General features: G+C 36.0%; 1 protein-coding gene across 1 annotated transcript; it reads left to right on the forward strand.

The window, feature by feature from the left end:
* Positions 1-4,478: 4,478 nt before the first annotated feature.
* Positions 4,479-17,797, forward strand: LOC131961767 (leukocyte elastase inhibitor-like). Its single transcript, XM_059326649.1, has 10 exons — positions 4,479-4,611; positions 6,029-6,216; positions 9,646-9,795; positions 10,809-10,949; positions 11,930-12,047; positions 13,703-13,845; positions 13,956-14,033; positions 15,106-15,195; positions 15,275-15,449; positions 16,307-17,797. The coding sequence occupies exons 2-10, from the start codon at positions 6,034-6,036 to the stop codon at positions 16,531-16,533; spliced, it is 1,305 nt and encodes a 434-aa protein (XP_059182632.1). The 5' UTR covers positions 4,479-4,611; positions 6,029-6,033; the 3' UTR covers positions 16,534-17,797.
* The last annotated feature ends 503 nt before the right edge of the window (positions 17,798-18,300 follow it).

The raw sequence follows: 18,300 nt of genomic DNA on the forward strand, positions 1-18,300 counted from the left end.
GTGCACAAAAAATATATATATTTTGGTCCTGTAATTATTATTTTAATCATCGATAGATATTCTACAAAGAAATACGAATTCAGTTTTTCATGTAGTGCATTACTTAGTGATTGTTTGTTATTATGTGTCCTCAGTTAGATAGATAGATAGATAGATAGATAGATAGATAGATAGATAGATAGATAGATAGACAGATAGATAGATAGATAGATAGATAGATAGATAGATAGATATACTTTATTTATCCCAAGCTGGGAAATTACAGTGTAGCAGCAGCGTTACACACAGAGACAATAACAACACAATTAAATAATTAAATAAAAAGAACAACCTAGGCATACTTCAAGCAATAAAATATAATGTAAAAATTCAAATAAAGTGTCTAAAGAAGGAGTATGTATTAAGGAGTAGAATTCCAGTGCAGAATAAATATGAATATGCAGCATAAAAATGTTGGTGCTATGAAACAATAAGGTGCAATGAACAGTGTGCATAAAAAACACATAAAGTGCATAACGACAGTATGTAATGAACCAGGCTATTTGTTATTGTATAGATAGATAGATAGATAGATAGATAGATGGATAGATGGATAGATAGATAGATAGATTTATTTTTTATTTTTTTATTTATTTATTGTTGTTTGCACTTAAAAAACATACAATCGTTAGGAAATAACAGTACAAGAAACAGTAAAAGAAAATGCAGGAAAGATCAAAAAGCCCAAAGGGCTTATACCCTCCCCCTTAAACCTAGAAGTAACTATACTTTACTTAAATTACATAGCTAGATGAAAATAAAAAAATACAAACAAAATTTAAACAAAACAAATACAATACAAATAAAAGTATTTAAAGAGGAACATGATTCTGTTAGATGTTTTATGTCATTCCACAGCACTGCACCTTGATAAACAAATGAGAATTTGGCAACAGAGATCCTACAGAAAGGAATATGTAAATCATTCTTTCTTCTTGTAAGATGTGCATGATAATGAGAATTAAACTCAAAGTAAATATGAAAAAAGTTAGGTAAAGATAGATAGATAGATAGATAGATAGATAGATAGATAGATAGATAGATAGATAGATAGATAGATAGATAGATAGATAGATAGATAGATAGATAGATAGATAGATAGATAGATAGATAGATAGATAGATAGATAGATAGATAGATAGATAGATAGATAGATAGATAGATAGATAGATAGATAGATAGATTACTTTATTCATCCCCGAAGGGAAATTTGGTTGTCACAGCAGTCCGGTATTCAAGTACAATAAAATACAATAAAATACAATAGAATAAGATACTGAGGTAGCATAAATAAAAACAACAATAGAAAAAAACACAGAATAGAACAAGGACACTTAAGAAGTTAAAAAAAGAAGATCAGTTGGTCAGTTTTGTATGTAAATTGAATCATTCGTTCCAAGTAATATTCACTAAACCAGTTAATTTGCTTAATTAGTTGATATTTCCAAGTAAAATGTAATTGAGGGACATCAGTTAATTTACTTGTGTATTTCATAAAAAAATCAAGTGGTTCTATTAAATAAATATTACTTAGAAACAGCCTGAGTAAAGATTACAAACACTTTCTGTGTGGAAAAACTTGCCTAGCTTTTTTTTTAAGTAAATGTCACTCCAATTTTTTTCAGTGTGGTGTACAGTATTTACATACCTACAGTCTGTGACAGTAACTCAGCAGCACTTAGGTAATTAAAACCGGATTGGTGGTTGTGCCGTTCAGCAAATGGTCATATCCCACAACATGCAGTGTTAGCTCTTTGTCATTTTTATTATGTATGAGCCCACTGACAGCTGTTTAATAACTAATGATTTTACGTAGCCAAGCACTAATGATACTTGGCCGAAGGAAAAGTCCAGCTTGAGACACTTGCAACAAATCCCAAATGTGTATACCTACCATTCATTTTTTATCATTAATTGGCAACAATATTGGCATTTAGTGGAAGTAGTTAATATCAAACTAAATCTGTGCCTTGTTAGATAAGGTTATGCAGGCCCTTCTACAAAATGTGCAGTATGGTTTTAATGGTTAGCAATCTTTAACCCCAGTACTTTCTCATCCCTCTGAAGCTAAACTTGCTGAAAATTCTGAAACAGAAAACTTGTTTGAGTCACCTCTTGGCTGATAAAAACTTAAACAACACAATAAATACATATCTTGCAAATATATTTAAATATGTCTTAAAATATCGATAAGTGATTGTCTTCTTGCATGGTTGGTCTATTCTGTGATTATCTAAACCAGTAGTTCTCAACCTTTTTGAGTCGCGACCCCCAATTTAACATGCATTTTGTTCGCGACCCCCACTCACTGAACAGAATCTCACATGCACAGTTCAGATCATACAAAAAAGAAACAAAATGACTAAAAAAAACACAAATTGACCACAAAATGATCAAAAAAGACAAAAAAAATGACACAAAAAAGACACAAAATGACCAAAAAAGACACAAATTGACCACAAAATGATCAAAAAAGACAAAAAAAATGACACAAAAAAGACACAAAATGACCCAAAAAAGAAATAAAATAACCAAAAAAAGACACAAATTGACCACAAAATGATCAAAAAAGACAAAAAAATGACACAAAAAAGACACAAAATGACCCAAAAAAGAAATAAAATAACCAAAAAAAGACACAAAATGACCAAAAAAGAAACAAAATGACCAAAAAAGTCACAAATGGACCACAAAATGATAAAAAAAAGACACAAAACGACAAAAAAAGACACAAATTGACCACAAAATGATCAAAAAAAGACACAAAAAAGACACAAAATGACCAAAAAAGACACAAAATGACAAAAAAACACATAAAATGACCAAAAAAAGACATTAAGTGACCTAAAAGACTAAAACACACATGAACACTTTAACACAGTGGAGACAGAGCTGACTTCCAAAATGATTTGGCGACCCCCAGAAATCATCTCGCGATCCCAATTGGGGTCCCGACCCCAAGGTTGAGAATAGCTGATCCAAACAGTGTATTAATATACAAATTATATTATAAATTAATTATTATAAGATATTATTATATCTAAATCTGGTTTAAATCAAGCAGCAACCTCCGGGCCTGAACAGTAAAGTCAATGCGGAAGTGCTTTAAACTTGATTCTTTCTAATGGCCAGCAGGGGGCGACTCCATCAGTTTCAAGGTGAAGTCCAAATGTATGTAAGTCAATAGGAAAACGACCCGAATCTCACTTGATTATTGCCTCAGTAAACATTCTTGTAATGAGTTCATGGTCTCAATCATTTAGTTTCGAGGCATTTTTAAGACAGCATGTAGTGCATTTTGTAAATGGTGATTCCATTCATTCATTCATTAACCTTAACTGCTTATCCATTTAGAATAAAATAGAAGTAGGGAATGCTTTAGGGCAGCTGTTCTCAACCTTGGGGTCGTGAGATGATTTTTGGGGGTCGCCAAATCATTTTGGAAGTCAGCTGTGTCTCCACACGTGTTCATGTGTTAATGTGTTCTAGTCTTTTTGGTCACTTAATGTCTTTTTTTGGTCATTTTGTGTGTTATTTGGTCATTTTGTGTCATTTTTGTGTCTTTTTTTGATCATTTTGTGTCTTTTTTTGATCATTTTGTGTCTTTTTTTAGTCATTGTGTGTCTTTTTTTGATCACTTTGTGGTCAATTTGTGTCTTTTTTTGGTCATTTTGTTTCCTTTTTTTGGTCATTTTCTGTCTTTTTTTGGTAATTTTGTGTCTTTTTTTGGTAATTTTGTGTCTTTTCTGGTAATTTTGTGTCTTTTTTGGTCATTTTGTGTCTTTTTTTGGTCATTTTGTGTCTTTTCTGGTCATTTTGTGTCTTTTTTGGTCATTTTGTGTCTTTTTTGATCATTTTGTTTCCTTTTTTTGGTCATTTTGTTTCTTTTTTGGGTGATCTGAACTGTGCGTGTGAGATTGTGTTCAGTGAGCGGGGGTCGCGGACAACATGCATATTAAATTGGGGGTCGCGACTCAAAAAGTTTGAGAACTACTGCTTTAGGGCATGGCTGCTGTATGATTAACAGTTCACTACAATTGTACACTGTGTGTTTTCATCTTAGAGCTTTTACCATTTCACTTTGTCAGAGTTAACTGTAACTGTCATTTTGGTCGCTTGAACATGTCTTGTTCAGTGTTTGGTAAGACTAACAGACACTCCTATGAGTCGGCTGTTCATTTGAGAAGAATTATTGTCCTTTGCTAGACAAGTTGGCTTGCGTTAGCTGCTGACGTAGCATCATTCCTGATCAGTTCTTGGCATGCATCTGTTGCAAGACTTGTACCTGCATCCCAACATCCACCCATCCACCCGCCCATGCCTTTTATGGTAATGTTGGTGTGTGTGATTAGCAAACTCTTACAAAGTACACCCATTGGCAAAGGCACACATCCCAAGGATAATATGGGTGGTTTTTCACTGATGGGTGTGATACTTTCACAAACTGCAGCCAACCCTACTTGAACTTGGGTGTGTCACAGTGTAAAACAATACACAGATGGCTCAAACAGAACACATACTTCTTGAACTGAATCGTACCAGATCACTTTTTCCCCTGAAGAGTCTGTGTCTGTAAGTACAGGATGTACCTTATTTTAATTAGATTTTGATGATATGAGTTATAGCAAAAAGTAACATGGGTCAACCAAGCTTTATGTGACGAAATGGTCGACTGATACGCAATATTTGGGTGATTTTACTGGGTTTGGTGACATGTCATGTTTGTTTAAAAATCTAAATTGATGAGTGAAAAGATTAAAGTAAAGAAAGAATGTGGATTTTTGTCTATGCATGTCTGGGAAGGGAACAATGATGGAGGCCACTGTCAAGCTGTAAAATAAAACGCCAAATCAAACAATATTCTACAGGTTTGCACAAGCTGCTGACATTTTAAAACTATTTAATACTTGGCAGTTAAACCAAAGGCAGAAGACTTGGATTTTATGAATTTTTTAAAAAGGATTTGATAGCTTCTCACATCCTGGCAAGAAAAGAAACATTGTCACCTCTATATTCTCACCCATGAAGGAATTATGAGACAATGGGCCCCTGGGCCCAGACATGCAGGAGACCCCAACACATCTCCTGCATAGAAGCAAGACACAAAGACTTTGTAGTTTCACGTCTCTTTGTAGTTGTTACACATGTATCTGTAGTTTCTTATCTCTTTGTAGTCATTTTGTGTATCTTCCTAATCATTATGATTAGGAATGAAAGATGATACTCTTTCAAGATGTTTACCTCTTTGTAGTTGTTTTGTGTCTCTTGAGGTGATTTTGTGTCACTTTGTAGTTTCTTTGTGTCTCTCTGTTTTGTTCCTTTCTACAGTGAATCTCTATGGTTTCCCCCTTGTGCCTGTTTGTCGTCATTTTTATGTACAGTACAGGCCAAAAGTTTGGACACACCTTCTCATTCAATGCGTTTCCTTTATTTTCATGACTATTTACATTGTAAATTCATCAAAACTATTAATGAACACATGTGGAATTATGTACTTAACAAAAAAGTGTGAAATAACTGAAAACATGTCTTATATTCTAGTAAGCAAAGGGTGGCTACTTTGAGGAATCTAAAATACAAGACATGTTTTCAGTTATTTCACACTTTTTTTGTTAAGTACATAATTCCATATGTGTTCATTCATAGTTCTGATGCCTTCAGTGAGAATCTACAATGTAAATAGTCTGCTAGAATAGAAAATAAAGAAAAACGCATTGAATGAGAAGGTGTGTCCAAACTTTTGGCCTGTACTGTATGTCTGTGTTAATTATGAGTCTTTTCCTGGTTTGGAAGTGTCTCTTTGAGTGACATTTTGTAGGTTCACTTGTGGACGAAAAAGAGACCGATTCCTACTAACTGAATCTCTTAAAGCTGTTGGTGTTTCATGTAATCAGGGAAACATATCTTGTTCAAACAGGAGAGTGCAACTTATCAGATAAATATATGCTAAAGTTTATCATGTTATAATTAATGCTCTACTCTGTATCAGATACAATGGAGACATCAAGCTCATCCAAGATATCCAAGGCCAACACCAGCTTCTGTCTGGCTTTTCTCAAAAAGCTGAGTGATGAAGACAAGACCGGGAATATCTTCTTCTCCCCCTTCAGCATTTCCGCAGCCCTGGCTATGGTGATGCTGGGGACAAAAGGCAACACACACACACAGATTTCAGAGGTACTACACGCACACACACACACACACACACACACACACACACACACTGTGAAGACGAGCAGTAAAAGAGTTATCCTTTCCATCATTACACACCCATTTGGGAGTGTTTGTACAGACACATATTCAAATAATGTCATTACAGATCTGGTTTAGCATGGTATTCGTAACTGTATTATTGCACCAAAAGGGCAAGGTGTGGCTTCAGGTTTCAAGGTCTGTTGCTTGCACAGTTTTTCTCAAATATTCATATCGAAAGAAAAGGAAAGTCTTTTAAATCTTATTAAAATGAATAAATGATTTGTTGTCAGAAACAGAATAGAACAGTAATAGAAGTGAAAAGAGGGTTTTGGTCTGAATTTTTTCCACTGGGAACCTAAGTGTCTGACAGGACACACACACACACACACACACACACACACACACACACACACACACACAAGCAGGCAAGTGTCTGGCAGGGTGGGGTGTGGCAGGAGAAAGTTCCCGTCAATGCATATCATGCTAATTACTCAGACTGTCTGCCAACTTCAGCTGATTTGAGTCAGACAGTAGCTGTTCAAACTGGAGTGTATGCGTGCGTGCGTGTGTTTGAAGCATGTGTATGCATGTGTGAGGAGTGTGTGTGCTTACGTGCATGTATGTGTGTGTGTGTGTATCTGTAACTGTAATCACATCAAAGATCAAAGGCAATCATATCAAAGCAATCAACAGAATTAACTGACACCTGTTAATGATAGTGACAGCAGCCAGAGGTGGACTGGAATTTCTGGCCTCGAACAGAAAGCATTTTTGGCAAAACCATAATACCTATCATTGATCCGACTTCACTTTGAGCGTCCCAAGTTCTTCCTGAACATCTACATGTGATTTTTTTTTAAGAAAAATGAAAAAATAGCTTTGTTAGAGCGATCTAAAAAAAATGTTTTTTTTCCCTTTTTCCGAAATCTCCCTGCGTTTTTAATATGGGAGCCAATGAGGCTGTTGGTGGGTAATGGTGGTGCATCTCTGCGTCTTACGCCCAAACTATAACTCTGACAGCTTTACCAGAGGATTGTGAGTGAGAAGACAAATTTTCCTACGTTTCTATGTATAAATTATTTCTGTAGAGTGGAATTTGCGGCCTGGAGCGCAGTTTTCAAATTTATTTTTTGACAGTTTTTTCTCTCCCTCTACACTCTGGCGATGATGTCACACACTGTGACACGAACATTCCGTGCAATACACACCCATTATAATCTCAGAATTTCTCCAAAAATGATCATGGTCATTGAACAGGGATTGATAAAAAACTATATGACCTATCGAAACGCAAATTAATACACCAATACACAAGACTTGTGTCTACTGTTTAAAGTTTAAATGGAGTCTCTAGGTGAAATTATGCCGGAGAAGTAGACGTTTAAAAATCTCCAATTATTGTTCTTTTTCGCTCATTTTTTGTCGCCCGTCCCATTCATTTCAATGCAAAATTTTGGGCAGTTTTAGTTGTAGGACTAGTTGCGGGACGAAATTGCGTCCGGAAGAGGAATAAAAAAAAATCCACAGTATAACAGTAGTGCTCTGGTCCCTACAGCTATTGCTGTATGGGACCAGTGCTCTGTGCGATTGCCCCGAGGCCCTAATCATAATACATTTTATTTGGAGGCGCCTTTCTTGGCACTCAAGGACACCGTACAAAAAAGATAGAAAAGATTCAGCAATAAAATACACAGAATTAATAACAATACAATACAAAAGATAGATTGGAGAGGGTGATTGTGATCAGAGGGAATAAGCAGTTTTAAACAGATGTGTTTTGAGTTGTGATTTGAAATTGGGGAGTGAGTCAATGTTCCTGAGTCCCAGAGGCGGGATAGGTCTTCGTTTACTGTATTTTATGGGATATAATGTAAACCTGGCACCCTGATGTGGAGGAATTGTGGCTTCTTTGGTTTTGTTCCTGACATGTGGACATGAGATGTGGATGGAGCAAGGACTCTGCAAGCTGTGAAGTTAATGAATAGGGCCATGAATAATATTTTGAGGTATATTTTTATTACTGGTTATAAATTGTGGTAGGAAAGCTAAGGCCGTTTATGATTAATTTACAATGGATTTTTACCTCTGTCTTTGTCGGTTAATAAAACTGTGTATTCCTGTCTGAGAGCCATCCATTGTGGTGAGGAAAACATGTGTGCACTTGCATGGCTTGGTGTGTATGTGTCAAGTTTATAATAGTTTTGGATTTTTCATTAGTTTTAGTTTTAATTTCGTAATTTTTTGTTTTCAAATTCAGTTAGTTTTAGTTAGTTTTAAGAGTGAGTTTTCTAGTTTTAGTTTAGTTTTTATTAGTTTTAGTGTTAGTTTTAGTTTTTTTTTAATGGGCTATGTGTTGGGTGCGAGATTCAAAGTGGTCATAATAAATTTTGCCTTTATTTCCTTTGGTTTATCCATCTCAGCTCCAATAAGGTTATTAACTGTTTTGAATTTTGGTTGGAGTGTAGACATCCCAGTCTCAGTAAACATATTCACCATGTGTTGCATGTTCAAATAGAAACACTGAATTATGAATGAAAAAAGTTGACAAAAACGAAAACTAAGGACATTTCCACTATAATTTTGGTTAGTTTTAGTTAGTTTTGTAACCACACAATACAGTTTCAGTTAGTTATCGTTTTTTTAAAAACTCTAGTTTTTATTTTATTTCAGTTAACGAAAATGTTTTTTCAATTCTAGTTTTCGTTATTTCGGTACACTGCAAAAAAAGAAAAGTTGGGTGAACTCAAAATTTCAAGGCAACAAACTTCGATAAAATTTTAAGTTGGACAATTAAACTAAATATTTTAAGTTTAGTTTTTGAGTTTGCTCAACTCTGAATTTCTCTGGCACGATTGGAACGCTGCTATGAAATGTCAGCTAATGTTGTAACCACAATTTTGAGTTAGCATTGATACGCTAATGGCTGTAACAAGCAGCGCCGCTAGCATCAGTTAGCCGCTAGCATCAGTTAGCTGCTAGCATCAGTTAGTTAATCACTTTCGCTAATGACTGAATTTCACAACAAAGAAATAAGAGTTAGCAGAACTATTGTCCCTTGTTTTGAACCCCAACTTAAAGATATAAGTAACAACAACTCACCAACTTGTTTTTCAGCAGACAACTGGCTTCCTTTGTTGTGCTAACTTACATTATTGCCCTAAATGTCAGTAATTTATATTTCCAAGTTTTACCAAATTAAATCACTGTTTTAGGCCAAAAAATACAAGTTGGCTTTTTTGCAGTGTAGTTTTCGTTAACTATAATAACCTTGGTATGTGTGAGTCACTATGAGTCTATAGAGAGGGTTTGCTTTGCCTTAGTTTTTGTAAATCAATCTGCCCTGCCACAAACTCAAATGTTAACAATGTGGAACTTTACAGAGATCCTAATAAGGACTATTTGCAACCCTAGGTCCTCCGCTTCTCTGAGTCAGAGCAACCAAATGAGCCGGAAGACCCCCAGACGCTGAAGCCATCGCCGATGCAATCACAGATGCAGACACGAATGCAGATGCGGAGCCAGATACGGCAGACCAGCAGAGTCCCAGAGTATCTGCGCAAGGTGGGAAATAAGCTTTTGCCAGGTAAGGTTGCCATGATCATTTCTCTAAGTTATCCTTTTTTAAACTTTATCCGTGAACACAGATGAAAAAAAAAACCTTTTGTAATACTTATTTTGGCCACAAGAGGCTGAAGTGTACCATAACCCCATGTTCTATAAAAGAAGTAATGTTTTTAATTCCTCCTTGCAGCTCACTTTGGGGGAAAAAAACAATGCTTTAAGTCATATTTGGAACATTGAGTAGTGGTGACCTGCCCAAACTTATTTTCCACCTGTATTCACAGACAAAAAAAGTAACTTAGAAAATGATCCTGGCAAAAAAAAAATCATTAAGAAAATGATTTTTTTGACAGTTTATTAATGATATATGTATATATATATATATATATATATATACATATATATACATAAACATATATCAAACATATATATATATATATGTATGTATATATATATATATATACATACATATATATATATATATATATATATATATATATAAACATATATATACATAAACATATATCATACATACATATATATTATATATATACATATATATACATATATACATATATATGTATATATGTATATATATACATATATTTATGTATATATATATATACACACATATATGTATATATATATATACACATATATATGTATGTATATATATATATATATGTATGATATATGTATATGTATATATATATACATTTTATCAGCTAACGTTAGAGATTATTTATTACTCACTTTGCTTGTCCTCTTCTCTTGCATTAAAATAAATAACACCAACAATAATAATAATAGTAATACTGTGAAATGCAGAGGATTGACAAAGAATTTTTTAGCAAAAGGTGCAGTCTGCAGTGCATAAATTCACTGTGCATTGGTGTCTATTAATATTTAACAGGTAAGCTGGCCAATGATCCAGAGTTTCCCAAAGGTGTCTTTCATCTATCTCCGGCTCAGTATTTGTTTGTAACACGCAGGTTTTCTCTGGCTGTTCGCAGTGCTTGAAACCTGAGAATGATCCGGATGATATCCACGCCAACTTTGGCCAACTTCTGAGTCTGCTCATAAAGGAAGATGCTCCGTATGCCCTGAGCCTTGCCAACAGGCTGTATGGGGAGCAGTCCTACACCTTTGTTGAGGTGAGTGTACTGAAAGTGAGCCTGTTGTGCTGAGCAATAATCAATGAATTGGTGAGAAAGTGAACTGCAGCTCTGTAATTTGGTTATGCAGAAAAAATGCTTGTGATATACACTACCGGTCAAAAGTTTTAGAACACCCCAATTTTTCCAGTTTTTTATTGAAATTCAAGCAGTTCAAGTCAAATGAACAGCTTGAAAGGGTACAAAGATAAGTGGTGAACTGCCAGAGGTAAATAAAAAAGGTAAGCTTAACCAAAACTGAAAAATAATGTACATTTCAGAATTATACAAGTAGGCCTTTTTCAGGGAACAAGAAATGGGTTAACAACTTAACTCTATGGAGTCTTGGGCTATTTTGTCCATTTTTGAATTCTTTTCATGTCTTTGTAAGTCATTTTGTGTGTTTTTTTGGTCATTTTGTGTCTTTTTTTTGTCATTTTGTGTCTTTTTTTAGTCCTTTAGTCCAACATAAAATGTGACTTTGAATCTTTTTTTTACTTTCAAAACACTATCATGCTCAATAAAGAATTTTAAATGTTGCAAATGTGCATTAATTTCAGAGTACACTGAGACATTAAACTGCATAATTTTCAATTAAATTCTGGAAAAGTTGGTGTGTTCTAAAACTTTTGACCAGTAGTGTAGCCTGAAACTCAAACGTGTGCAGCCTCAACCCCAGTGGATCTTTAGCTACTCACAGTTCAACACATCCAGACCAATTGTATCCTGACATGAGTTATTACACAAGTCAATATGATTTTAGAAAAAAACAATGTGTTCTTTGTGTTTGCAGTTAAAAGACTATATGAGGCAGCTATATGATCCGCAAGTGCTGTGTCCTGTGTTCAAAAAGCTGAAACATAAAAATGAAATGTTTGCAAAAGAAACAGTATGCCTTGAAGTATTTCTTCTTTGTGGATTGGTTGATGTGAGTACTTTATAATGGTGTCAGTATTTAAATGTTCTCTTTATGATTCCAGCATTTTTTAGCAGAAACCAAAAAGCACTACAATGCCGCACTGGAGCCTGTGGACTTCTTGGCCAATTTAGAGGCAGCCAGGCTCAACATCAATGGCTGGGTGGAGCAGCAGACACAAGGTGATTCTCACATTAACACACACTCATCAGTGCATTACACGTCTATGGAAGCCCCCACACTGCAAAAAAGCCAACTTGTAGTTTTTGGCCTAAAACAGTGATTTAATTTGGTAAAGCTTGGAAATATAAATTACTGACATTTAGGGCAATAATGTAAGTTAGCACAACAAAGGAAGCCAGTTGTCTGCTCAAAAATAAGTTTGTGAGTTGTTGTTACTTATATCTTTAAGTTGGGGTTCACAACAAGGGACAATAGTTCTGCTAACTCTTAATTTTTTGTTGTGAAATGCGGCAAATCGGTGAAATTCGGTCATTAGCGAAAGCTAGCAGCTAACTGATGCTAGCGGCTAACTAATGCTAGCGGCTAGCTGATGCTAGCGGCTAACCGATGCTAGCGGCTAACTGATGCTAGTGGCACTGCTTGTTACAGCTACAAGAGTAGCCATTAGCGTATCAATGCTAACTCAACATTGTGGTCGCAACATTAGCTGGCATTTCATAGCGGCGCTACAATCGTGCCAATTCAGCACATTGCAGAAGTTAGCAGAAGTAAGGATTAAAAGTTATTACAATGTAAAATTATAATTCAGAGTTGAGCAAACTCAAAAACAAAACTTGAAATATTTAGTTTAATTGTCCAACTTAAAATTTTATCGGAGTTTGTTACCTTGAAATTTTGAGTTCACCCACCTTTTCTTTTTTTGCAGTGCAGAAGCAAGTCAGAATAAATTTCGAATGATCCATTTGATCCAAGTCAATCTAAATTGTGTTATGAACAATAGTGGTTTGCCTGGATAAAGTTCCTCGTTTTTTTCTTCCAGATGGGGGGGAAAAAAAGTTTTTCCCAGGTAAAACATCAAAGTAGTATTCTGAATAAATATTAAAATGAGGGAATGATCAAAATAACACTTGGCGAAGAAAAACTGGCATGGTAATTTTCAATGCAGCCCTTCTCAACTGTGCATAAAAATGGTTCTATGGTTCTATGGGAACCATGAGTATCTCGAAACCTTCTTTGGTTATCAGTTTTAGTTTGATATTTATAGTTCACTATTACTAGTAAAACTATCACGTGTTTGATGTTAACACTTAAATGTTTCTTGAAAAAAAAGAAAGTTATGTAAAGACAGAAAATTAATAATTGACATTCTTATTCATTTTTTTTATTTTTTTTTATTTTTTTTTATATTCTTTTTATTGCCAAGTTCACATTGGTTAGAATACATGTTTCACACAAAGCAATCATAGTTTTATATGCTTTTTTGGTATACAAGAAAAAAAAGAATAAAAGTTAAAACAAAACAAAAACAACAACAAAAAAAAAACAACAAAAAAACAAAACAAACAACAACAACACGGCAGCGTCTTAAAACATAAATAGATTGGATATGACAAAATGGCGGATTACCACACAACTTGGGTACAGTGTCCAAACAACAGCAACAAGAAAAAGAAAAGTGCCGACCTGAATTGGAGATTTATAGGACAACAGCAGCAACTAAGATATATTCTTATTCATTTTAACTATACCTTTACTCTATGTAGCTGCAGTAGGATAAGAAATCAAATTTTCCTGAGCTGATGGAAACACTGAGAGATCTTGTGTCTGTTTTTCTGTCTTAATCATGAAGTTATTACTCATTACTGTTCACCAGATAAAATCAAGAACTTGCTGGGCCCGGATGCACTGGTCGCCTCGACCAAGCTGGTACTGGTCAATGCCATCTACTTCAAAGGCAAGTGGGACGAACAGTTCAAGGAGGATGATACTGCTGATGCTCAGTTTAGAATTAACAAGGTAAAGCATACAAAAATTGCAGGCCCTTTTTTCGGGGTACCAGAAGTTGGAGCAATGCTGTGATGATTACTCAACAAGTAAAGTTCTCTTTTGTTTGTGGCTGTCTTTAGAGTGACACCAAGCCAGTGAAGATGATGCGTCAGAAAACAAAATTCCATTTCACCGGCATTCCTGAGGCCAATTGTAAGGTAATGTCCATGTTTTTCAACAGTATGGTTTTGCCCATGTCATGCAATCTGATATTTCAGTCATGTGAGATTTACCAAGATCCAAAGAACCAACCTTGTCTCCCAGCAATAACACAAAAATACTAGCCTGGGTATACCCATACTGCCTTGCGCGCTCGAATTTCATTTCGAACCTCCAGGCGGTCTGGCAGACAGAGAGGTTTCTTAGCCCTGTTTTAGGGATCCAATCACAGAACAGGGAGGGACGGCAAGACGATGATGCGTACTACTCGGAACTTGGAAGCTTGTAGTTTTCTTACAGATCCAACATGGCTGCTGCAGACGCGAAACTCTCTTTAGCTGTAGACGATGTTTTAAATAGTTTAGAGCGAAAGTTGAAAGGCGAAAGGTCTCTCGGCGGCTCCGCAGTCCCCCGGCTCGTAGCGAGATCACCGGCGTTATGGTAGCGGCGCTAATATCGGTAGCGTTACGCTACCGTTACGGTAGCGGGGCTATTAGCTATTAGCCCCGCTACCGTAACGCTGGTGATCTGGCTACGAGCCGGGGGACAGCGGAGCCCCCAGAGACCCGCAGCAGCTTGTTTATTGTCCATAAAATCAGTGGATGTGTGTGGCTGAATGACATGAGGGGGAATAAAGCGTGAAAATAAATAATCTGGCAGAAAGCGAGAACTGGAGAAGCAAAGCAGCAGCAACACTCTCTCACAGACACACACACAACAAACATCCATTTCTGTTGCTCTACTACGTCATCTGGTATAACTGATCTGATTGGCTAAGAGCTACCTACAGACGCTTTGATAGACATTCTAAGCGCCCAATAAACGGCTCTGGAGGATCGTAAACCACACCTCCTCTACGGAGAAATGAACGGCTGGTTTCCAGACCAAATCTCATTTGTGATTAGTCTGGTGTTAGCCAGGCTACAAAAATACAGTCCTTTATTACAAAATGGCATCGTCAATGACATTTCAAAGAAACAATCAGACTCATGATTTCTCATAGAATTATAGCTGGAGCAAATCAGATTATCTTTAAATAAGATGAAATCTAAACCAGAATGTGTGTGACAGATCCTAGAGCTGCCCTACCAAGGGAAAGATCTCAGCATGATCATCATCCTGCCTGTAGAGATAGAAGACGACACAACCGGCTTGGAGAAGGTAGGACACATATACAGAAAATAAATGCACAATCTTAAACAGACAGACTAATTGCTGTTGTGTATCCATTCCACACTAGCTGGAGAAGGAGCTCACCCATGATAAATTTACGGAGTGGACAGACAGGATGCTTCAAGTTGAAGTCGAGGTGAGACTGCCTCGGTTCAAGTTGGAGGAGACTTACGACTTGAAAGATATCCTGATCAGCATGGGCATGGTGGACGCTTTTGATCATACAAAGAGTGACTTTTCTGGTGAGATATGTACTACAAAGGTATAAGCACAAGGTACTAGTCTAGACGGATTTCAGAATAAAGGCCTCCTATAAGAAGTGAGGAGCATTTGTGGGTAAAAGTCAGGAACCGGCCTACCTTACATATCTCAAGGGTGCTGAGTCCAAAAAAAAAGGTTCCCAAGCGAAATTTTGAGTTTTTGACCTTCTAATTTGCATATCAAAATGGCCGCCATATTGCCCATCTTGCACAGTCATTGGACCATTTCCCCTTAGTTTTTTTGTAAGTAGGTAATCAAAGATGAGGAAATTAAGTTTCTGGATCTATAGTCTAGGGTCAGAGCAAGGATATAGTGCAGGCTCAGTGTCTTTTTTATGCATTGCATGCTTTTTTATGCATATATATATGCAAATTACCAACTGGAACATTTAAAAGTGATATTGATTGAATATTTATGTCGGCCTAAAAAAAATCACACAAATAATGCTTAATTTCACCTTCAAAGTTTGTATTTTGCATATATATACATAGAAAAGACACTGAGCCTCCACTATATTCTTGCTCTGACCCTAGACTATAGATCCAGAAACTTAATTTCCTCATCTTTGATTGCCTACTTACAAAAAAACTAAGGGGAAATGGTCCAACGACCAACGGCCGCCATTTTGATATGCAAATGAGAAGGTCAAAAACTCAAAATTTCGCTTTTTTGGGATTCAGCACCCTTGAAATAAGTAATGTAAGCTAGTTCCCGACTTGTACCCATAAATGCTCCTCACTTTCACTTTTTGGACAATTCCGTCTAGACTATACGCTGCATCACTGATTGAGTGCGCATAGTAAAGCAATGGACTCTTTCTTCTCTGCTCCTCTGACAGGCATGTCCCCAGCCAATGACCTGGTACTGTCCAAAGTCGTCCACAAGGCTTACGTGGACGTCAACGAGGAGGGAACTGAGGCTGCTGCTGCCACTGCTGCTGTCATAATAGAACGCACTGCATTTATTACTGAGAACTTCATCGCAGACCACCCCTTCCTCTTCTTCATCCAACATAAGCCCACCAAGACCATTCTCTTTGCTGGCAAGTACTGCTCCCCTGAGTGAGCGCTACTGTACGTCCTGCAGTCAAAGACAGGTAATGAGACAATGGGCCACTGGGCACAGATACAAATGTTAAGGCCGACATAAGAACAAGATCTACAGATTGATAGATACATCGTTTTTTTTTCATTGTGCATCTGTTTGGTCAATTGTATCTCTTTATATTCATGTTGTGTTTCTTTTGGTAGTGTTCTTTTTCTTGTTCTTTCAGTCAGTTAATATCTCTGTGGGAGTTGTGTGTCTCTTCTGGCAGGTAACCATGTTGCTGATGCTTGCACAATGGGGATAAGATTCCATCAAAAGACAACAGACACAAAGCATGTTTAGATTTCAGGTTTCTCTGGGTTTGAAAATGTATGGAAAACTTTTTAGATATTGTAAGTACATGACTCCTCAAAATACACTACTGGTCAAAAGTTTTAGAACACTCCAACTTTTCCAGAATTTTATTGAAAATGATGCAGTTTAATGTCTCAGTGTACTCTGAAATGAATGCATATAACAAATAAACAATTGAAGTTATAAAATAAATCATAGAATAAGTTTAGAAAGGAAAATGTATTCTAAACTGTTGACTCATGGAAGTAGCCACCTGAACAGATAGAACAGCTCAACACACTCAATGGAAATCAAATATTCTGAATGTGGAGCAACTTGTAGGTTGTAAGCGATCAAGAAAAGTTGGGACACCTGTAGGAATTGGTAGCAACTTAGCAACTTTCAAGGCTTGGTCAACCTCCGTTGCTGCAGAACTGCTTTAAGTTTTTAACCCATTTCTTGTTCCCTGAAAAAGGCCTTTTTGTATCATTCTGAAATGTACATTATTTTCCAGTTTTGGTTAAGCTTACCTTTTTTTATTTACCTCTGGCAGTTCACCACTTACCTTTGTACCCTTTCAAGCTGTTCATTTGACTTGAACTGCTTGAATTTCAATAAAAAACTGGAAAAATTGGGGTGTTCTAAAACTTTTGACCGGTAGTGTATATAACATAGTGATATAACATAGCTCTAGTGATTTTAAGATAATTTGATGCAAAAATGTTACATATTGTACTTTTAAAGCTTGTTTACCACTGCAAAAGTCGCTGCCTTCTGTTAAGTCCTTGCAAATGATTTGATAAATGTCTGTATGCGGAGTAAATGTCAACATTTGACTTTTAATCTCTACTATGCATCATGCTGTGTGCCATTCTTGCTGAGCAGGTTTGTCCCTATTGTTAAAGTCAATATGATGAAGAAAATAAAATCATAGATTCACATAAACCGATTTGATTTTCTGGTCCCGTTTCTGAACCATTAAAGACAAAGAGTTAAAATGTCATGCTGCCCGCTCATTCTGTGAGCTGTCATGAGATCAAGTATGAAAACAAAAAGCTTCTTGCTTTAACTATATGTTTAGGTCAAGCTAATCTTGATAGCATTTCATAAAAATGACCAAAAAAGACACAAAATGAGAGGACAGAATAACACAAAAAACCCCACAGAAGACATAAAAATGACGAAAAAAGACACAAAATGACCAAAAAAAGACACAAAATGACCAAAAAAGACACAAAATGACCAAAAAAGACACAAAATGAGAGGACAGAATAACAAAAAAAACCCCACAGAAGACATAAAAATGACGAAAAAAGACACAAAATGACCAAAAAAGACACCAAATGATCAAAAAAGACACAAAATGAGAGGACAGAATAAGAAAAAAACCCCCACAGAAGACATAAAAAAGACACAAAAAGACACAAATGACCAAAAAAGACACAAAATGAG

The sequence above is a fragment of the Centropristis striata genome, chromosome 23 (assembly GCF_030273125.1).
Source record: "Centropristis striata isolate RG_2023a ecotype Rhode Island chromosome 23, C.striata_1.0, whole genome shotgun sequence".
In the NCBI taxonomy this organism is placed as follows: Eukaryota; Metazoa; Chordata; class Actinopteri; order Perciformes; family Serranidae; genus Centropristis; species Centropristis striata.

What these genes read in the sequence shown, in the direction of transcription:
- LOC131961767 (XM_059326649.1), top strand. Translation starts at nt 6,034, where the DNA reads ATGGAGACATCAAGCTCATCCAAGATATCCAAGGCCAACACCAGCTTC. An exon ending in GGTGGAGCAGCAGACACAAG is followed by an intron (nt 12,048 to 13,702) that starts GTGATTCTCACA and finishes ACTGTTCACCAG; the next exon opens with ATAAAATCAAGAACTTGCTG. An exon ending in CTCAGTTTAGAATTAACAAG is followed by an intron (nt 13,846 to 13,955) that starts GTAAAGCATACA and finishes GGCTGTCTTTAG; the next exon opens with AGTGACACCAAGCCAGTGAA.